The sequence below is a fragment of the Biomphalaria glabrata genome, chromosome 6, assembly GCF_947242115.1.
Source record: "Biomphalaria glabrata chromosome 6, xgBioGlab47.1, whole genome shotgun sequence".
In the NCBI taxonomy this organism is placed as follows: Eukaryota; Metazoa; Mollusca; class Gastropoda; family Planorbidae; genus Biomphalaria; species Biomphalaria glabrata.
In genome coordinates, this window is record NC_074716.1 from 52,399,181 (window position 1) to 52,419,776 (window position 20,596).

The 20,596-nt window shown below is 35.6% G+C and overlaps 1 protein-coding gene across 1 annotated transcript; it reads right to left on the reverse strand.

The window, feature by feature from the left end:
* Positions 1-3,892: 3,892 nt before the first annotated feature.
* LOC106062040 (sialate O-acetylesterase-like) lies at positions 3,893-14,601 on the reverse strand. Its single transcript, XM_056033156.1, has 10 exons — positions 14,422-14,601; positions 13,062-13,219; positions 11,997-12,224; positions 11,315-11,453; positions 10,768-10,975; positions 10,414-10,541; positions 9,557-9,693; positions 8,662-8,819; positions 7,572-7,758; positions 3,893-5,592 (listed from the first exon to the last, which is right to left on the reverse strand). Exons 1-10 carry the CDS (start codon positions 14,519-14,521, stop codon positions 5,341-5,343), a joined length of 1,695 nt encoding a protein of 564 aa, XP_055889131.1. The 5' UTR covers positions 14,522-14,601; the 3' UTR covers positions 3,893-5,340.
* Between the last annotated feature and the right edge of the window lie 5,995 nt (positions 14,602-20,596).

A 20,596-nucleotide genomic window follows, 5' to 3' on the forward strand; every position in this document is an offset into this window, starting at 1 on the left:
ATTGTTTACAAACATGTTTCAGTCTGTCTGCTCCAGACAACTTTGTTGTTTTAAAACAGCGTCGTCAGACCATGACTAGATCGACTGTACTTCGGGTTTGATGTTTTTCAAACCGGTTTGTACGTGGGTGTAAGATGGATCATTTGTGTGGTCCGATTCTCTGTCTTTCGCTTTGGATAGAATCTCTTTCAATGACATGCCTGTCCATTTTTTCATGTTGTCTTCCCATCGCTTTCTCTGTCTGTATCCTTTTTACCTGGTACTGCTCCCTGAAGGAAGGTCTTTGCGAGCCCCATGAACTAGTGATATGGCCAATCGCTGTACTAGTCCCATCTTTTCGTTTGTGATGTGGGCTTTTGAATGATCCTTCTGTAGCATCTCGATTCCATTGCTACTAGGATCCTTCTGTAGCATCTCATTTCCATTGCTAGGATCCTTCTGTAGCATCTCAATTCCATTGCTAGGATCCTTCTGTAGCATCTCAATTCCATTGCTAGGATCCTTCTGTAGCATCTCGATTCCATTGCTAGGATCCTTCTGTAGCATCTCAATTCCATTGCTAGGATCCTTCTCTAGCCTCTCAATTCCATTGCTAGGATCCTTCTGTAGCCTCTCAATTCCATTGCTATGATTCTTCTGTAGCCTCTCAATTCCATTGCTAGGATTCTTCTGTAGCCTCTCAATTCCATTGCTAGGATCCTCCTGTAACATCTCAATTCCATTGCTAGGATCCTTCTGTAGCATCTCAATTCCATTGCTAGGATCCTTCTGTAACATCTCAATTCTATTGCTAGGATCTTTCTGTAACATCTCAATTCTATTGCTAGGATCTTTCTGTAGCATCTCAATTCCATTGCTAGGATCTTTCTGTAGCATCTCAATTCCATTGCTAGGATCCTTCTGTAACATCTCAATTCCATTGCTAGGATCCTTCTGTAACATCTCAATTCTATTGCTAGGATCTTTCTGTAGCATCTCAATTCCATTGCTAGGATCATTCTGTAACATCTCAATTCCATTGCTATGATCCTTCTGTAACATCTCAATTCTATTGCTAGGATCTTTCTGTAGCATCTCAATTCCATTGGTATGATCCTTCTGTAGCATCTCATTTCCATTGCTAGGATCCTTCTGTAGCATCTCATTTCCATTGCTAGGATCCTTCTGTAGCATCTCAATTCCATTGCTAGGATCCTTCTGTAGCATCTCAATTCCATTGCTAGGATTCTTCTGTAGCATCTCGATTCCATTGCTAGGATATTTCTGTAGCATCTCAATTCCATTGCTAGGATCCTTCTGTAGCATCTCAATTCCATTGCTAGGATCCTTCTGTAGCATCTCAATTCCATTGCTAGGATTCTTCTGTAGCATCTCATTTCCATTGCTAGGATCCTTCTGTAGCATCTCATTTCCATTGCTAGGATCCTTCTATAGCATCTCAATTCCATTGCTAGGATCCTTCTGTAGCATCTCATTTCCATTGCTAGGATCCTTCTGTAGCATCTCAATTCCATTGCTAGGATCCTTCTGTAGCATCTCAATTCCATTGCTATGATTCTTCTGTAGCATCTCATTTCCATTGCTAGGATCCTTCTGTAGCATCTCAATTCCATTGCTAGGATCCTTCTGTAGCCTCTCAATTCCATTGCTAGGATTCTTCTGTAGCATCTCAATTCCATTGCTAGGATCCTTCTGTAGCATCTCAATTCTATTGCTAGGATCCTTCTGTAACATCTCAATTCCATTGCTAGGATCCTCCTGTAACATCTCAATTCCATTGCTAGGATCCTTCTGTAGCATCTCAATTCCATTGCTAGGATCCTTCTGTAACATCTCAATTCCATTGTTAGGATCCTTCTGTAACATCTCAATTCCATTGCTAGGATCCTTCTGTAACATCTCAATTCTATTGCTAGGATCCTTCTGTAACATCTCAATTCTATTGCTAGGATCTTTCTGTAGCATCTCAATTCCATTGCTAGGATCCTTCTGTAACTTCTCAATTCCATTGCTAGGATCCTTCTGTAACATCTCAATTCTATTGCTAGGATCTTTCTGTAGCATCTCAATTCTATTGCTAGGATCCTTCTGTAGCATCTCATTTCCATTACTAGGATCCTTCTGTAGCATCTCAATTCCATTGCTAGGATCCTCCTCTCTAGTTCTGCAGTCCGCGTCCAAGATTTGCAAGCATATAAGAATGTGGCCATGACCAGGGAGCGCACCAGTCTGATTTTAGTTATAACTTAAAATAGTACTAAATGAAACTATAATTTTATTAACTAAAGATTTGATCAGTGCACTATGTGAGACTAATTATAATGACCACAAGACATCAATAAAGAACTAAAACATTGATTTAAATAATCGTCTGTGCTATTTAATCAAAAGAACTAGGCCAAAAAACAGGTTGATTAAAATCTTCTAATTGTCTGTTTGAAGTGCATCTAAACCAATAGGCCTACGTCTGATATCACTATCTAGGTTTTGTTTTATATAACATTGCACTATCAGTAGAGGTAGTGTAAATGGAATTAATAATTGTAGTCTGATCAAAGTGTCTGGTATCTAACTATATCAAGGTCAGTGAAGACATTATCTACAATATCAAAGAAAAACTGTTGACATTGATTGGTTCAGGGACAAGTATTTACTTTAACGCTATTGGTAAATAGATTGAACATTTTTTTTTACCTAAACCAGACCAACACTGTCTTAACTACCTTTTTTTAAATTAAATGAGCAGTCTTAAATTACGAATGAACATATTGGCTACGTTTTACTGTGGGAGAATACAAAATATGGCTACATATGCAATAACTCGTTGGCAACGTGCCACCCAAAGCACAACTTTGGGCAGTCTTAAAAAATAAGTGTCGAAAACCACACCTACAACCCTGCCATATTGAGCTTTTTCAACAAAGATGCCTCAGCAAAGTCAAACAAATTTTACAAGACAAAACCGTCACCAGTTCCACCACAAGTGGTAGGAGTCAAATGGTATATAACCTCTTTTGTTTCCTACTCTGTAAGACTGTATCAGGGCTACTGGTTGACCAGGGACTACAAAAAAGGATCAAGACGCTTGTGTGTAATCACTCAATGAACAACTCTGTGTGTTGTGCCTGTTCTATGTTGTGGAATAAAGTAAAGTTCCCCTGTCAAACCTTGTGGTCTATAATTCAGATGATGTAAATATTATGTTTCTGAGGCCTAAGGTTAACGAGGGTGTCATGTGGCCAGCACAACGACCAACCGCCTTTACTTTGCCTCAACTAATGTCAGGTACCTACTACAGCAGGGTGGACTCCTAGGCACCCAAAGATTCCAAAATTAAAAATCCCAGTCTTCACCAGGATTCGAACCAGGGACTCCAGTTCAGATGCCAAGTGCTTTACCGCTCAGCTACTATGCCTCTAATTATGTGACATGATGTTTATTAATTGAAATAAACAATGTCCAGTGAGGAACAATTACCTCTTACAACAGGGTAGATATTTTTTTCTTCTTTCTGCATTACAGATAACTAATATTAACTTCATAACATAAAGATCTGACAATCAGAGGCGTAGTTAGGGGGGGGCGAGGAGGGGACACGAAGAAGCTCCTGCTGGTGTTTCAAGATGAACACAATCTTATTAAGACCTTGAACATGAGCCTTCTTTTACTTAAGAGGAGGATTTGCTAAAAATCAGCCTCACTGACCCGGGCGCCACCCTCTAGGGAGCGGGCCCCACCCACTAGGGGGCGGGCAACCACACGCAGCCTATATTTCTATGTGATGTTCATGGAAAATGGGGGGTGGGTGGGGGGCACACCGATAAAGAACATAGCCCAGGGCGCACATTAGGCTCACTATGCCTCTGCTGACAATACACACACACTCACAGTGTCTTTGGCAGTACTGAGTTTATTAAATAGCACTAAGAAAGTGATTTAGATACAGCATACAAATAAATCATTGAACTTTGTTAACAATATTATAACAACATTAAAGCATTATATAATTATGTAACAATCTATGGCTTGACTGAATGGAATGTTTTTAAAAGTGTACTTTTTTTTTTTTGGTATAGCCATAAAAAAAAAAAAAGTTGACATTTATTTTAGCCACTTGTACAAGCATGTAAATGTTTAAAAATTGAATCAACAGTTACCCGACCTCATCACACCCAACACCTGAAGCTCCTGCTTGTGTCAAGATGAACACAATCTGATTAAGACCTTGAACATGAGCCTTCTTTAACTTAAGAGGAAGATTTGTTACACATCAGCCTCACTGACCCTTATCTCTTTCCCCGTTTCATCAAAGACCAAAGGCAATGTAACGTAAAATAGACAAAGTAAAAAGTATGAAGATGTGATCACAGTAAATAACTCAGCAGGAAAGTCAATATGACTTGATTACCTCCCCTAGCCATCAAACTGACACTCGGGTTTCTAATTCTTTTGTTCCAAAATTTACAGACTACTAATAGCTGGAAGAGCACTTGCATAGAAGAGAGGAATTGTTTTCAAAATAAACTAGAAACAGCCATCATAATAAGTCAGTACAGACAAATTTGAAGCATCATCATTAACAAGAGTCTCTTAAGATGGCATTTAAAAAACATAACACAAGTGCGTTGTCTAGATCAAATGTCAAATCTTGTATAGTTTCATTTCAGTGTTAACCATTGATCAATGTTAGTAGGGGGTTAGGGGAGTAAAAAGAAAGAATTCTGAAATTTCTTTGAGTGGGCATACTAGTATAACCAGCACAAACAATGAATGTGGAATATGAAATTTGTCATCGGTGATAAAAAGATGTCGTAGCAACATAGAGCAACATAAAAGCTATCATTAAAATACATGTCATTCTTTTCCTTTTTTTTTTTCCAACATAATAATTTTTAAAACAATAACTTTCAATCATCTTTTTGACATGAAAATATTCTTTAAAATTTTTTTTGATTTAATTTGGACGAAAATGTTTGGGAGCAAAGCCTGAGGTCAAAGGTTACAGAGAATCTGAAGAAAGGATCTTGAGTGTTTATTTCAACAAAAAAAAAAAGATTTTCATTTAAAGATTTACCACAAATAGAAGATTATTCATAAGAATTATGACCTAAAATATAATGATATCATAATACTATAGATAAGAGAAACAAAATCGACTGATCATAACATGCAGTCTGAATATCTCAAAAAAAAAAAGGTTTCTGTTAAAAATTCTTATGAATGTAGACCCAGACTTTACGCTCATTTACAAAATATACAAACTATAAATGTTGTAATACAAACACACACACTTGATCAATCTTACATTCACTATGTAAATCATACAGGCCAACTGCCAACTCAAATGTACGTTGGACCATCAAAATTAAAAGTCTCCTCATCTTCATTTTTCAAGGCAACAAATGGTGGGGCTGGCAAGTCGTTTATACTCTCGTAGACGGCACACTTCATAAAGGCGCACGGGGACTCTCTCCAGGCGTAGCGGACACCGCTTAGTGTCTCTCCACTGCTGCACACACCAGAGAAGAGAGTGACGCTAGTTTGATTATTTGCTATAATACCAGTCTCTGCCCAGCGAGAGCCACACAGCAGCTGAAAATTTAAACCATTAATTGTAAATATGGAAGAGCGAAAAATGATTCGACATTAAAAACAAGAAAAACATTTTAAAAAATACTTTTATAAAAAACAAAAAGCTTATATTAAGTGTAATTGTAATTCGACATTAAAAACAAGAAAAACATTTTAAAAAATACTTTTATAAAAAACAAAAAGCTTATATTAAGTGTAATTGTAATTCGACATTAAAAACAAGAAAAACATTTTTAAAAATACTTTTATAAAAAACAAAAAGCTTATATTAAGTGTAATTGTAATTCGACATTAAAAACAAGAAAAACATTTTTAAAAATACTTTTATAAAAGCGTATATTAAGTGTAATTGTATCAATTAGTTTGGATCAGTCATGTAATTTTACGTATGATTGACCTAGGCATATAAATCTTAGCGATAGAAATATTTTTACCAATTGGTTTTTTGGTTAGCTTTTACCTTTCTCAATGATCCTATCACTTTTTCTGGACCAGTTGTGAAAGGGGGAGGGAAGAAGGGGGTATCTTGGTGAATGTTTACATGATCATTTTTTAAATGCATAAAAAGAAATGTTCACTCAAGGACATAAAAAAAAAAGGGTAAGCAACAAGAAGATGTGAAAGACTAAACCTGGTAAGAACTAATAACAAGGAGGAGATTTATTTCTGACTTAAGCAACACTCAACATCATCATCTGACCCTTGCTGTGACAGTTTGCACATTCCAATACCTCCACTTTTCCTGGTCAGCAGCTGTTCTTAGCAGGATATCTAAAGAGAGATGTCCACCCAGCTTTTCTTTGGATGACCCTTTCTTCATGCTCCCTCCACTGCTACTACTTCTGACAATGAGTCTTGTCTTACAATATGATCTCAGCTCAGCTTTTGTCCCTTCACAGTATTGTGGGGTTCCTCCTTTTTTGCTAGCCAGAGAGTTGACTTGTATCAGTACAAACTCATTTATCTTCTTGTCCTAGTGTCTGATACCCAGCATTTTTTCTGTAGCATTTACTCTTAAAGGCTTGAATTCTTTCAGCCTCGGTGTTCAATGTCCAACTCTCACAACCATAGAGGAGTAGAGAGACCACTAAAAAAAAATACAGTTTTAGTTTTACTTAGAAGCTGATGTTACTCTTCCAGATTTCCCACAGTCTGCTCATGACAGTGGATGCCAAGCTTAAGCAGGCTTTTCTCTCTTTTATGGATCCTCTATCTCATTATGTTTGACCCTAGGTATTTAAATGAGTGACTTCTCTAGTATTTGGACATTCCAACATATTGTACTATCACCATGGCAAACTAGTATGTCTTTGTTTTCGGCACTGACTTTCATGCCAACTGAAGCATCCCGTTTTGAAGTATGATCTTGCACGTGGTCTGCATTTTCTCCAATCAGGTCTATATCATCTACAAACATGACATTGGAAATAGGCTGCCCATTGATTGTCAAGCCAGGAGTAAATCCTTCAAGAGGTCTAAAATGTTCTCCAATTGTTCAGAAGTACTGAGCTGTTTGGTGTAGGGCTTTGCTTACATCAATAATGCTTTTATCTATGTAGAACTGCCTCATCACTACCAAGTGCCATCCAGCCAAATCTGGTCTAAATCAAGTTTCAACCAGTTCACATTAAATATAATGAAGTACATCAAGGTTGGAGGTGCAGTGACTGAGCGGTAAAGTGCTTGCCTTCCAATCAGTGTCCAGGGTTCAAATTCTGGAGAAGACTGGGATTTTTTATTTCAAGGTCTTCGGGTGCCTCTGAATCCACCCAGCTCTAATGGGTACCTGACATTAATTGGGGAAAAGTAAAGGCAGTTGGTCATTATGCTGGCCACAAGAAACCTTTGTTTACCATAGGCCACAGAAACGGATGACCTTTACATCATCTGCCCAACAGACCACAAGGTCTGAAAGGGAAACTTTGACTTTACAACAAGGTTACAATTTTAGCCGTGACATCAGTTTTCTCAGGACTTACCTCAAAGCCGTCCCAGTTTCTTACTTCTAGGCTCCATGTGTCTCCATAGTCCACAATCAGTCCAGAAGGTGTTACAACGGCCTGCACTGGAAATGGACCCTGATAAAGCTCGGACTGCCCATAAGCTACTGCTAGACCACTCAGAGCAAGCCTGGCGCCAACATCTTTCTTGTCTCTTGGATGAATACTTTTAAAGGAGGAAAAAAAAACTATTAGCACAGAGATGAAACTGAAGTCTTCCAGTGTTGGTATAACCATTTATCATCTTATCTTACAAATTACAGATGTTACTTCAAAACAAGAAGATGATTAGATCCTACGCAATTAACTAGGTCAATCTAGTCATGCATGTTAACCAATGACTTAAATTCTGCCAAGGCACTGGTTTTCCTGTCTGACACAGGCAAACCATTCCATGCTCTAATAGCACTAGGAAATAAGGAACATTCGTACAAATTTGTCCTAGCATATGGAACAAGGAATGTGCCTTTATCTTTGTGTCTCTCTGAGAATTTTATTAATTTTCTTTTTGTATTTGAAGATTATGGTTTAATGTTTTATGTACAATTGCTACTTTACTTTAAAGTGTTCTATCCTGTTATGAGATTGTATAAATATATTTGTGAGTGAAAGCTGACTCTAGCCTAGTTTACATTATAGATTGTGGTCAATGTAGCTAGTATAAGAATCAAACTATAGATAACCTAAAGAGATAGATTTAATTAGCAAATCCAGATATAAAACGACTGTTTTTACTATCATAATTAAAGAGAAAGCTGCCTTAACACAGATGCATATACATGCATGAACTGTGGCAAATCTGCTGCTCCAGAATTGGCTTGATTATAGTCACACCAGATTGTTCCCCAACTCTAGAAGAAACTAAAACCAGTGACTCATCTCTGCCAATCCATTATCTTCAGAGACGGAAGAAGCCATATATAACTGAAACAAGGACTTTCACTCTAGCATCTTGAGGTTTTTTATCCCACTTCCCAACCTGTAGGTAAAAGCAGGTTTTCAAAAAGTTGTATCAATAAATCATTTATTTACGCTAGTTCCAGTCCAAGTTTAAGAAATCTAAACTTACGCTCCATAAGATGAAGTAAAATCTGGCAAGTCCATAGCCACCGCCATGAACACATTGGGTAACACAGAGTTGGGAACATATCCTCTATCTGCTGTCTGATGCCAGCGAATGTCTGGGAACCCAACTGAGATGGATGGGTCAGGAGTATTGGCTGACAACTTGCAGAGAGAGAAGTTAAAAAATAATTACATGTATTTTTGTTGAGAAACAAATTAATAACAAAATATTGACCCAAAGTTTTGTCAATTCAAACTAGTTCCATTGTTATTTAAATTTTTCGCTTAGTTTAAACCACAGACAAAAATACCACTGGTCCTTTCAGTTTCTCCTTACATTTTAATTTTAGCTTTGTTTGACATGCTTCCACATGTTCCTTCAGAATTAAAGATCATTACACCCTAGCCCAAACCTCCTGCAGGACGGCAGCAGTCAGGGTTCAAACCTGGAACTTTGAGAAAACAGTCCAGGTGCATACCACACGACCAAGCAGCCATCTAAGCGGCAGCAAAAATCCTATATAACTATCATCTAATGAAAGGTGGTGTAATTACTTTTTTAAAGTTTTGAATTGTGAACAAAATATTTTTGTTTTCATCTGTTTCATTTTATAAGTTTTGGGCATGCCTTCAGAAATGAAAATTTCTTTGAGTCCCATAAAAAATTGAGGGAAAAAAAAGATTTTTATCTTAAAACATAAACTGTTCATTATTGTTTCTTATTATTGCTTAAACTAAAAACTATTTCCTATAAAAATGTGATAGTTGTTGTGTAAATAAATAAAACATGCAACAATATAACTAATTACAAGAACTGTGTACAAGTGTGTAAAAAACGGTTTAAATGTTTTTTCTCATGTTAAATACATTGACAATAAATACATTTTGAGCTCTGTTACCTGGACAAATCCAAAGGGAAAATCAGCTTTAGTTTGTCCATTTGAAGCTGAGTTAAAGTTAAGCCTCCAGTCTTTGATCATGGCTGGGAAGGTACAGTTGTATTTATTCATGCGAGAACCACTGGCGTCTGCTTCTCCTAGATACATTAAAAAAAAAAAAAAAAATCAAACATCAATAAATGAGCACAGGTGATTAATAAAACAATATCAGTGAAATCAATTTACATTTCATAATTAGACTTTTAAATGCAATAAATTCTGAAGGTAGATGCTTACTGTCATTTCTTTAGGGTGGACCTATTGCAAATAAATACCAAGGAAAAAAAAACACTACAGCATTCCATTTAAATAGGAATAAATAGATCCACAAAGTCCTCAATAATGGTGGAATGACAGGTGTTCTTATTTCTTTTTCTTTTCTACCCATCTTGAGAATTTATTGATAGCAGTTTTTATACTTCTAGCCAGACTTTTGTTCGTTACACAATTATAAAAATGTTCCAAATGTACATTATTATGTGATTTTTATTTTTCAAACTATTTTTATCTTATGCCAGATATTTCATTTTAGTACAGGGTAACAAAATGAATTTTCATGCCAGTTGATTTAGGTTCTCTCCATGCAAGGCAAAAAATAATAAAAAATATGGCATCATAAATGTCACATAAGAATACATTTTATATGATCTATTCAGACCACTATGGGTCTAGGAAATTCATTTAAAACATTCTGCTAAATTGATCTTAGTTTCCCTGCTTTCTGCGAAGACAAGTTGAGAGTTTATTGCTAGTATATTTTTAATATTTAATACCTGTAGCTATGGACTGGTAGGCAGCCTATATTTGGAAGGACATACCTTGATACCAGACGGCTCCATAAATTGTCATCCCAAGCAATGGATGGATCATTGCATTCCACAACTGTGAGTTGTCTCCAGGTCCTGTCATTCTATACTTGACTTTCTCAGGTAAACTTTCAACATATCTAGACATAAGAATGGATAAAAAGAATAAGTGAGCCCTAACATTATTGTCAAAATATCGCATTGGATGAGTGGGAGAATGGAAAAAAAACTGCTTGGCTACCCATTAATGGGGCCTGCGAGTTCAAACCCCAACACAAGCTGAGCTGTGCTTGCTGATAATAGTGTATGTCCAAACCCAAACTTATATAATTAAATTTTGATACAAGAAAAAAATACATTACTAACTTTCTGTACGACTCAGGAAGTTCCACTGGAGTACTTTTAGGATTCCCGCATGAGGCCAATGCTACAGGAGATGACCAAGCCTCCACTGGAGTGCCTCCCCAGTCTGTGGCAACAAGGCCAATGGGTGTGCCACGTGCCTTGTGAATGGCCTTTCCAAAGAGCCAGCACACAGCTGAAAAGTATGTCCAGGCAGTTCCACCAATTGTATCTGTTAGATAAAAAAAATGGAATAGAGTTTTCAATGAAACATTAAAAGTACAAAAACAAAAGACATTCAGTATTCACTATTAGTACAGGTATTCAATATGAAACATTAAACATAAAATGTAAATTGATTAAAATTTGAAGATAAACCATATTTAAATAAAAAATAAAAAGTAAAGCACCCCTTTTGGACTATCTATAGATCAGATGATCGTATTACGAAAAATCGTATTAAGATAAAAGCCGTACTAAGATGAGAAAAACCATACTAAGATGAAAAGCCATACTAAGATGAAAAGCCATACTAAGATGAGAAAAGCCATTTTTTGCTATCTATTATTACTTCTATTAGGGGCAGTCCAGCTCTCCTCCACTGCAATAAGGTCATATTGCACTGTGGCAGAGTAATTCATATTCACCGTCATCAAACGAATGTTAGGATAATTTTGAGCATCAGCCATTTCCTCTTCAGCATTGTCAATCTAAAACAAGAGCAGTTAACTCCATTTAAAAGACACAATTCATTTGTATTTCATGAATTGTAAAATTCCAGTAGCATCAATGGATGCTACTACAAAAAAAGCCATATTAAAATTAAAGCTATACTAAAATTGAGAAAAAGCCATATTTGGAACAATGGAATAAGAGCAATAAGAAAAGCCATACTCAGGTGAGAAAAGTTATATTTTGCTATCTATAATTACTTCTGTTAGGGGTAGTCTGGCTTTCCTTCATTTAAAATATACAATTTACTTATATTTCATGAAGTGTAATATACCAGTATATGGAACTTATAATTTTATCAACCTTCCAAAAAAAAACAACAACAACAGAAACTGTAAAAATTAAGATAAGCTTTTAAAAAAAAACTCACCAATAAGTAAACTACAAGCAAATCTATTCATTTGAATCAAACTACTTGAGCATTTAAAAAAAGAAAATAAACAGAGTGATTAGCTTTTCCCAATAGGATGAAAAATTACATCATTTCTTTTAATCAAACTTTCAAATAAACTTCATGTCACCTGAATGACTGTGAACTGCATGTTGGATTGGCCAGAACAGATCCAGACATCTCCAAAGATGACATCACTTAGAGACAGAGAACCAGCCTCAGCCTGCACATTTATAGAAACAGTTGTGTTTGCTGGAAATGGGTCTAGAAGAAAATTCCAAACACCTAGTCCAGCAACAGGCCCTTGTTCTATAGTGGACGTGTAGTAATAGGGCTTGGTTGAAGGTACAGTCGTCAACTGTAGGAACAAAATGATTATTTTTTTAGAATTTTTTTTTTCTGTGTTTATACATTGATTACATGATTTCATTTTACTTATTTACAGAATGTCAAGTTCTGGACTTTGTCAAGGAGGTGGGGTTGTCTACGAAGATTTGATTTGTGAAATTGTGAACATATAATATTTAAAAAAGATTTTTACTAAATTAAAATTTTTTTACTACCCTTACTATTTTAACTGTCAATAGACCCTGCTTTTAATAATTCAACTGTATGGAATTTGGCTCTTGTGATATAAAGGGAGAGAAATCCTTGAAGGATTACAGGCACAACATGGCCTAAATTGTGCCAATGTGCCAAAAACTCAAAATATCAAGTTCATATGCTATATATTAACTAGGCTTGCGATAAATCATTAGGGCCAAAAATATTTATTGGCAGGACCTATACAATATAGACAAAGTTAACAAACTATATCGCATGACTATTGCTGGTAAAGAAATATCAAGCAATGTTATTGCATTATTTATGCAGGTATCCTTATGTCTACAGCTAACCAACACAGTCTAATTTTAAGGTGGTATATATAAATATCATAGTGCTCAGTTTTAAACACTTGCCTTGTCTTTTCAGCATTTCAAGCAAATTAATATTTAGCAGACATTAAGGATTCATAAGACCAGATATTATCTGTGCTTCCATAATGAGAATGGTGCGATTCAGCATAAAAAAAAAGCCAGTCATAAAAAAAAGATTTTGGTTGCTGTGTGCTATGCTGAAGACTTGAACTTTTATTATAGTTCCCATCGAGGTTACCTTTTCATGACAGAGGTTACCTTTTCATGACAGAACTAACCTGCATAATGACTTTCTGCCCTATGTCTGCAGAGAAACCATAAATGTTGGCTCTCTGTGGAGCTTGTTGTAGCACCATGTGATTTTGAAAATGCTTGGCAAAAGCAAATGTAGCACCTGCTTTAGGTGTTTGACTTCTGAGGTGTTTCCTGTAGACATCTAAAAAAAAAAAAAAACAATAATGACGACACCAAATATTTTTCTAAGGAAATATTTACTGTTAGTTTTCGGTTACATGTGAAGCAATATAAAAGATTTTAACATTGCAGCTAATTATAATTTATTATCTGAACAAATATGCATATTGCTTTTTTCAAAATTATTTTCAAAGATATATTATTTTTATTGTTCCATCCTGCATTCTGCAGAAAGAGGACTTTGACACGTTACAGTGAGATGAGAAAACATTTGTACAAGTGTAAGGAGACCATTTGTTTTAAAGTGAAGAGTTTCTGATGAAACTGTAAGCCAGTCTGTCATAAAGAATGTGAATGATGAGAGGAAAGTGTTTCAACAGACTTAATTATTATGCGACAGAAAGAATGTGTTATTGTAGTGAGTTTATCTTGTTTTAATTAGACTTCACTTGATTATACGTCCTCCAAAACTGCTCTCTTTACCAAGAGGCCCGTATAAGACATTTGCCCCAAATCACCCCAATAGAAAGAAAACTATATGGAGAGCTCCCTGATTTGGAAACCACTGCGCAGTTCATCTCATGTATTGGTCTAGTCATATGAACACTCCAACATAACAATGAGATGGATGAAGAAGAAGAAGAACTTGATTATATAATATATATACATCTACTTTCAAGTAAAATCTATGTCCTATATATATATATATTTATAAATAAAACATATTTAAATTTCATTAAAAAGAATTATATATTCAATTCATTTCAAGTTTATTTTCCTTAGAATTTAATATGCCTACATTGGTTTAGTTAACAGTCATTAGTTTAGTTTCATCTCTAAATCATACGAAATTTTGCTGACTCAAAATTCATTAGGGCTACCCTCTGGTGTTCACTTAATATTATTTATTATAGTGAAATTTTACTTCTAGCCTGAATTCTAGGTATTAAAGTTATTTAAAATTAGGACTAGCCACTTTATTATAGAATCTAGATCTAGATATAATCTATACTTTTATAGGTATATTACGTCTATACGACTATAGGTCTTACTCTTAGTCTTGACTATATTATAAATTATTTAAACCTATAAATATATATTATTATATTATATTATATTTATTATATACATTAAATTAATGTACTGATACTCTAATATACTAGATCTATATAATATAAGTAGTATAAGTATATAGTATAGGACAGGTCGTCACAGGTTGATTACCATTATTAAAATCTGCATTTGAACGATAAACATTTATTCCAATAACATTTTTGTAACAAATTATGAAAGATAATAGATAAAATAATTTAAACCGCTCCATAATAATTATTAATCAACGATAGACCTTTACATATAATAGGTCTATTTACATCTAGACTTGATATCAAATAGATCTCTATGGGCTAGTTCTCTTTAATTTTTTTTCTTTCTTGTTATTTGTGGATAAACCCGATAAGTCGTATCGATACCAAATTATTTGACAATATCGTAAATATACAGATGTATTTAAATTAAATCTAGTTTAATTTAAGAAAATACAAAGTTACAACTTTCTTAAATTATTAATATATGTTTTTTTTACAATTTAACCTGCTTTAACTTTATTCATAATCAATGCTTCATTCATGCATTTAGTTGGTACATCTATTTTTACATAATTCAACTACTCTTTATTTACATGTTCCAATTCCAAGAGTTCGATAATCACATGATCTTATGAGACAGTCATGTGATCACAGACTAAAGAAAACGCTTTTTATTTATTTAATTTTTTTTTCCCATTTCAAAATGTTATGGTAACCCGAAAACTAGACTATATAAAGTATATATAATCACTCATTTGTCCAAAACGCAAAAATGAAATAATTAGAACAGTGAAACGGTACCATCCTACTTTATTTCTCCCTTCAATAAGTAGATTGCTAGATAATAGATATATAAATGTTTCCAAAACTTTTTTCTGTCTTGTAACACTTTCAGTTTATCTAGATCAGTGGTTCCCAAACTTTTTTATCTCGTAGACCCCTTGCCATGTTTTCTGCTTTTCGGTAGACCCCCTGCCAGTGGCGTAGCAAGGTACCCGTGGGCCCGGGTTCAAGAACATCTCGGTGGGCCAGGGTTCAAGAACATCTTGGTGGGCCCCCTCCAGCCAATAAGACAAATTTAGTGTGTGACAAAAATGAGTAATCTAAATGCAAAGACATTCTAATGTAAAGATCGTACCTTTTTTAAAAAAATAAGTTATTCGAATGGATATTTTTAAGGTCATACGATGTGAATGAGTGGGCATTGCATCGTATTGGTTTCAAAATCACCACCGCAAGAAAACAAAGAAACAAACAAACTTTGTTGAGAATGTATTGGCATTGGCATCATATTGGTTTCAAAATCAACCACCGCAAGAAAACAAAGAAACAAACTTCGAATGGATGGTTTTGAGGTCATACGATGAGAATGTATGGGCATTGGCATCATATTGGTTTCAAAATCAACCACCGCAAGAAAACAAAGAAACAAACTTCGAATGGATGGTTTTGAGGTCATACGATGTGAATGTTTGGGCATTGGCATCGTATTGGTTTCAAAATCAACCACCGCAAGAAAACAAACAAACAAACTTCGAATGGATGGTTTTGAGGTCATACGATGAGAATGTATGAGCATTGGCATCGTATTGGTTTCAAAATCAACCACCACTGGAAACCGCTATCGGAATAATTTAAACAGGCACTCGCTGAACCTCTAAGAAAACATTTAACATTTATATTTCATTTAGTATGGGGATCCAACCCAGGACTTGTGTGACAGGCTCGAGCTAAATGGGAGATGGCATAAACACGGCTTGGTGTTGGACCGAATTGATGTTGGAAATCAAGTGCCAGTGCTTCTTGTGACTGAATTAGAGACAGTATTATAAGCGCACATTCTTAAAAGCACGGGATAAAACGATATTATTAATTAATATCTATTCGTTTTAAGACACATTAGGAAGTAATATGTAAGCATGTAGTTTAAATATTGGACAATTAGTGTTAAGTTAAATTTTAATTTAGGTGATGGCCAGATGTATACGACGTAACCACTGCCTGCTACACAAGTAAATATCACACCAGTACTGCGAGGACTATAGGACATAACCACTGCCTGCTACACAAGTAAATATCACTCCAGTACTGCGAGGACACTAGGACGTAACCTCTGCCTGCTACACAAGTAAATATCACACCAGTACTGTAGAACTATAGGATGTAACCACTGCCTGCTACACAAGTAAATATCTCACCAGTACTGCGAGGACTATTGGACGTAACCACTGCCTGCTACACAAGTAAATATCACACCAGTACTCCGGGTTCAAGAACATCTTGATGGGCTCCTCTCCAGCCAATAAGACAAATTTAGTTTGTGACAAAAAATGAGTAAACTAAATGTAAAGACATTCCAATGTAAAGATCGTACCTTTTTTTAAAAAAAAAGTAATTATGTCATAACGTTTGATTCAGATAGGACTGTATATAAGTAATAGTGTCTTAAAAGTCAATGTTTTTACAACTTCTTAACAGAGTTACACTATTTAAAAGTGTTTCAAATGAACAAACAAATGTTCTTCCTAAGTTCTAAGGTGGGCTCCAACTGGCCTTGAGGCATGGGCACAAGCGTAATGAGCTCCTTCGCGCAATGGTTGCTACGCCACAGCTGTGGGCCCCTATTGCTTGTGGGCCCGGGTTCATTGAACCCCTTCGCGCCATGGATGCTACGCCACTGCCCCCTGCTTAACTTATATTGCATTTTTGCAAATTCACCAACTCCATTGTTTAAAACTAATTTCTAACTGTAGTGGGTGTAAGAATGAAAAATAGAGATTTATCTTTTTTTATTCAAAAATTCAAATTTAAACCAATTAAAATAACAATTAATATTTTTTACTGGAATCACCAAAACACACTGGAAATGTCTTTTTTGCACGTCTATTATCCGTTGCTATGGATATTATGTTTCATATAGGAATTTGTTGTTCTATGACGTAAACAACAAACATTAAAAATTAATTAATCATTAGACTTGCTGCCCACCTAACAGAAGGAAAACTGAATTCAAACCTCTGCTGCGTGCAACTTTACCCAAACACTGGAAACATTTCGTAGGTCAACCCTGTTAAAAATAAGAAGCCTGCGAGCCTTAACCAGTTTGAAGCACACAGCATTACATTCTGTCAGAGCCTGTGATACCGCTTATCCAAAACACTGTATGTAGTCTATGTCGTTTGCAAAGAAGTACATAAGAAGCTTTTAATTTTATAGCTCATGCCTTCAATGTGCCATTGAACTGTATTATTGCTTAAAGAAATTGTTTTAATAATATCAGATGTAGGTTTGTGTAAAACAGTTTTTACAACTACAACGGCTGATAAAATCAATGTTTTACCTATAGTGTTTTCCGGTTTTTGCTATAAGTAAAGAGATATTGTAAGTCGCCTACAAACCATCATCTTCTCTATATGATGTCGAAGAGGGATTTTGTGAGTCTATTCTGAACTTTATCTTTGAGTGTTCGAAAGTTTTTCAAACCATTATCTATTTTGTCAGTGTGGCATCGTCTCAAACGATCCTCCAGCGTAATTGGTTTCATTTCGTCATAAAACCGCTTATTTGACAAGGAAAGAATGAGTCCCAGTTTTAAATAATCAACGCTGTACAGTCTTCCTTTTTGTTTAACATTAGTTACATGGAGACAAAATTAAGCTAGTGAAATAAGTATTGAAATTAAATGCTACAATTTTTCGTTTGCATAGCATGATACATATTTAAAGGATTAACTAAGGTACAAATCATAGTTTAGTAAATAATTACATTAGTGGGATGTGAAAATTAAAGTCTCAACATGATTAAATGAAATTTATTATCGTAGACCCCCGTAGACATCTCATAGACCCCCAATTTATTTTTTCACTTTCGTAGACCCCTTGGAAGTCTTCGTAGACCCCTGGGGGTCTATTATATAGACCACTTTGGGAATCACTGATCTAGATGCTTCAATTTTGGCTGTATTCTTACGCAGCTTATTTCATTTTTTTTTTTTTTTTTAGTTTTAGTTAGATCTATATCATTGTTGTATTATTTTTTTAGCAGGGAAGAACGAATAGAAAACCAATTAAAATCAAACATTATAGATCTTATAATATATCATCCATCTCATTATTTCTGTTGTTATAATGGGTATATATATAGGTACGTGGGGAAAAGTAAAGGCACGATCGATCTTCCTTTCTTCCAGATTCAGTTGATTTCTCCAATTTTATTGCGCAACACCCATTTAGATTGAGACGATCACTAGGTCTTGGCCTTGAGACATCATTTATAAGCGTCTCAGGTTCGAACCATGCACGGTACGCCACCATCCACCTCTACCATGTGGGAATTAAGTTGTAGGCCTACATAAAACTTCATTTTTGAAGGAACGCGTATGAAAAACCTAAAAGGCAATAGGCCTACAGGTCGGGAAACAAGTTTAGAACAAGTCTAGGAAACAAGTTTGGGAGACCCGAGGAAAGATTATATTTGGTATTTCTTTATCATTATATTTATTATACTGTGTATATATACTATTTTACATTTTTTCTATCTACATTCTCCGTGCACTATTATAAGGCTCCACAGTTGATTTAGATATAGACTACAACCAGGAAGGTTTTTAATTCGTATTTTTCAGTCCTTTTTTTTTTTTAATTTTGTTTTCTATTTCATTTGGGGGCACCCTATTCACTTTGCCTTGGGCATCTAATTATAGGCCTATACATTAAGGCCGACCCAAAATATATGGTCTGTTAAGTGTGCCAGTTTATAGCCTATTCCTTCCTGTTTAAATGCCACCAAACATACGACATCCGTGTGTTTGAGATTCTTCCAGCTTCCCGACCTGACCCAAGATTTTTTTGTTTTTGATACCATTTTTATCTGATGCACTTAAAGATCATTGCACATACGGCTCTATTGGTTGATTAAACAGAGATAGAGTTTCCTATACTTCCAGTTGGCCTTTTATACCCACGACGTTCTCATGATAGGCCTACACTGACCATGACAAAAAATTTAATTAGGTAGTGGTAGGGCCTTAAATACTTGTATGCTACACAAAATACAAATGAACCGTAGCTTAAATAATTCTATTTTCTTTACTAAACTTTTTTACAGTTTAAATCTAATAATAATGGCAGTGAATTCGATTCACGACAGGCGTCCCAAAGCAGACCCCGAAAGCGATGGATTGATGATGTGAATGCAGATCTGCAACAGCTTGGGGTTAGGGCGTGGAGACGAAAGGCCCCGGAGAGATCTGAATTGAAGGATGTGTTAAAGCAAGCCAGAGCCCTACATGGGCTGTTGCGCCTCTGGGATGGATGGAAGGAATTCGATTCCGAAGATATAGGATTCTTCTTCTTTTTATGTTGGAGCGTTTAGATGACTAATATAGACCACAGCATTAGATGAACAGCGCAGTGGTTTCCAAATCAGGAAGCTCAAAATTGAAACCAGTGAAATCTGCCCATGTAGTGTGTCACCACAGAATGCTGACCATGTTCTTCAAAACTTTCTTTACCAAGAGGCCTGAACTGGCCCCAAACCAACCCAACAGAAAGAAAACTATATGAAGAAGATTAAGGATAAGTGCAGTGTTTCACATGACTATGCAAACACATTTGTGACCTGTTGCACCTGCATATTTTCTGGCGTTTCGTGCAAAGCCGCTGTCCGCTATAAAAATAAAAAAAATCAGGCGCCATTTCGAACTCATTGTGGCATAGAGGAGAGTATAGGCCTATATGGCCTCTGAGAGACATAGTTGGAGAGCTCTCACAAAAGCTGCGGGACAAACATTTGAGACTCAAAGAAAAGCCATTATTGAAGACAGACTTAAAAGACGACAGGAAAAATAGTTTAAATCTAACAAGATGTACATACCATGGTGTTATTACAAAGGGCAGATAATCCGCAGATTATTTCCCCTGGAAATGAATCAGCACTCTCTCTTTGCCCTTATATTTAATCTAATTCATTTTAAAAATAATTCTATCGAATGGAGTATTCACAACTCGTTGGAGGCCCCTGTTTTTTAATGCAGGTCTTTTGTTTAATACTGTAGTTATAAGGGTTTGATATTTTTGGGGCCTGACGACAACCTTGAGCCAGCCAGAAATTTACTTTGAAATGTTTCTTAGGTCAGGCACAGCTTTAGACTGTCTGGACCTTAAGCTAATTGGCGATAGAAGAACCTTCTCATATAAACTGAGAGGGTCCTATCCTTACTGCTGTGAAATAAAAAAATAAGCCTGTTATCCTTAATTTGAATACAAAACAACAGAAGTACATCTCTATAAATTGAAAATATAAAGTATTTA

Bases quoted from the DNA above. Each gene is read 5' to 3' on its own strand.
- LOC106062040 (XM_056033156.1), bottom strand. From the start codon at position 14,521: ATGGAGCGGTTTAAATTATTTTATCTATTATCTTTCATAATTTGTTAC. The intron at 10,976-11,314 runs GTAATAATAGAT...TTTATCTAACAG, and splicing joins CTGGACTGCCCCTAATAGAA to ATACAATTGGTGGAACTGCC. The intron at 8,820-9,556 runs GTAACAGAGCTC...TCTCTCTGCAAG, and splicing joins TTCCCTTTGGATTTGTCCAG to TTGTCAGCCAATACTCCTGA.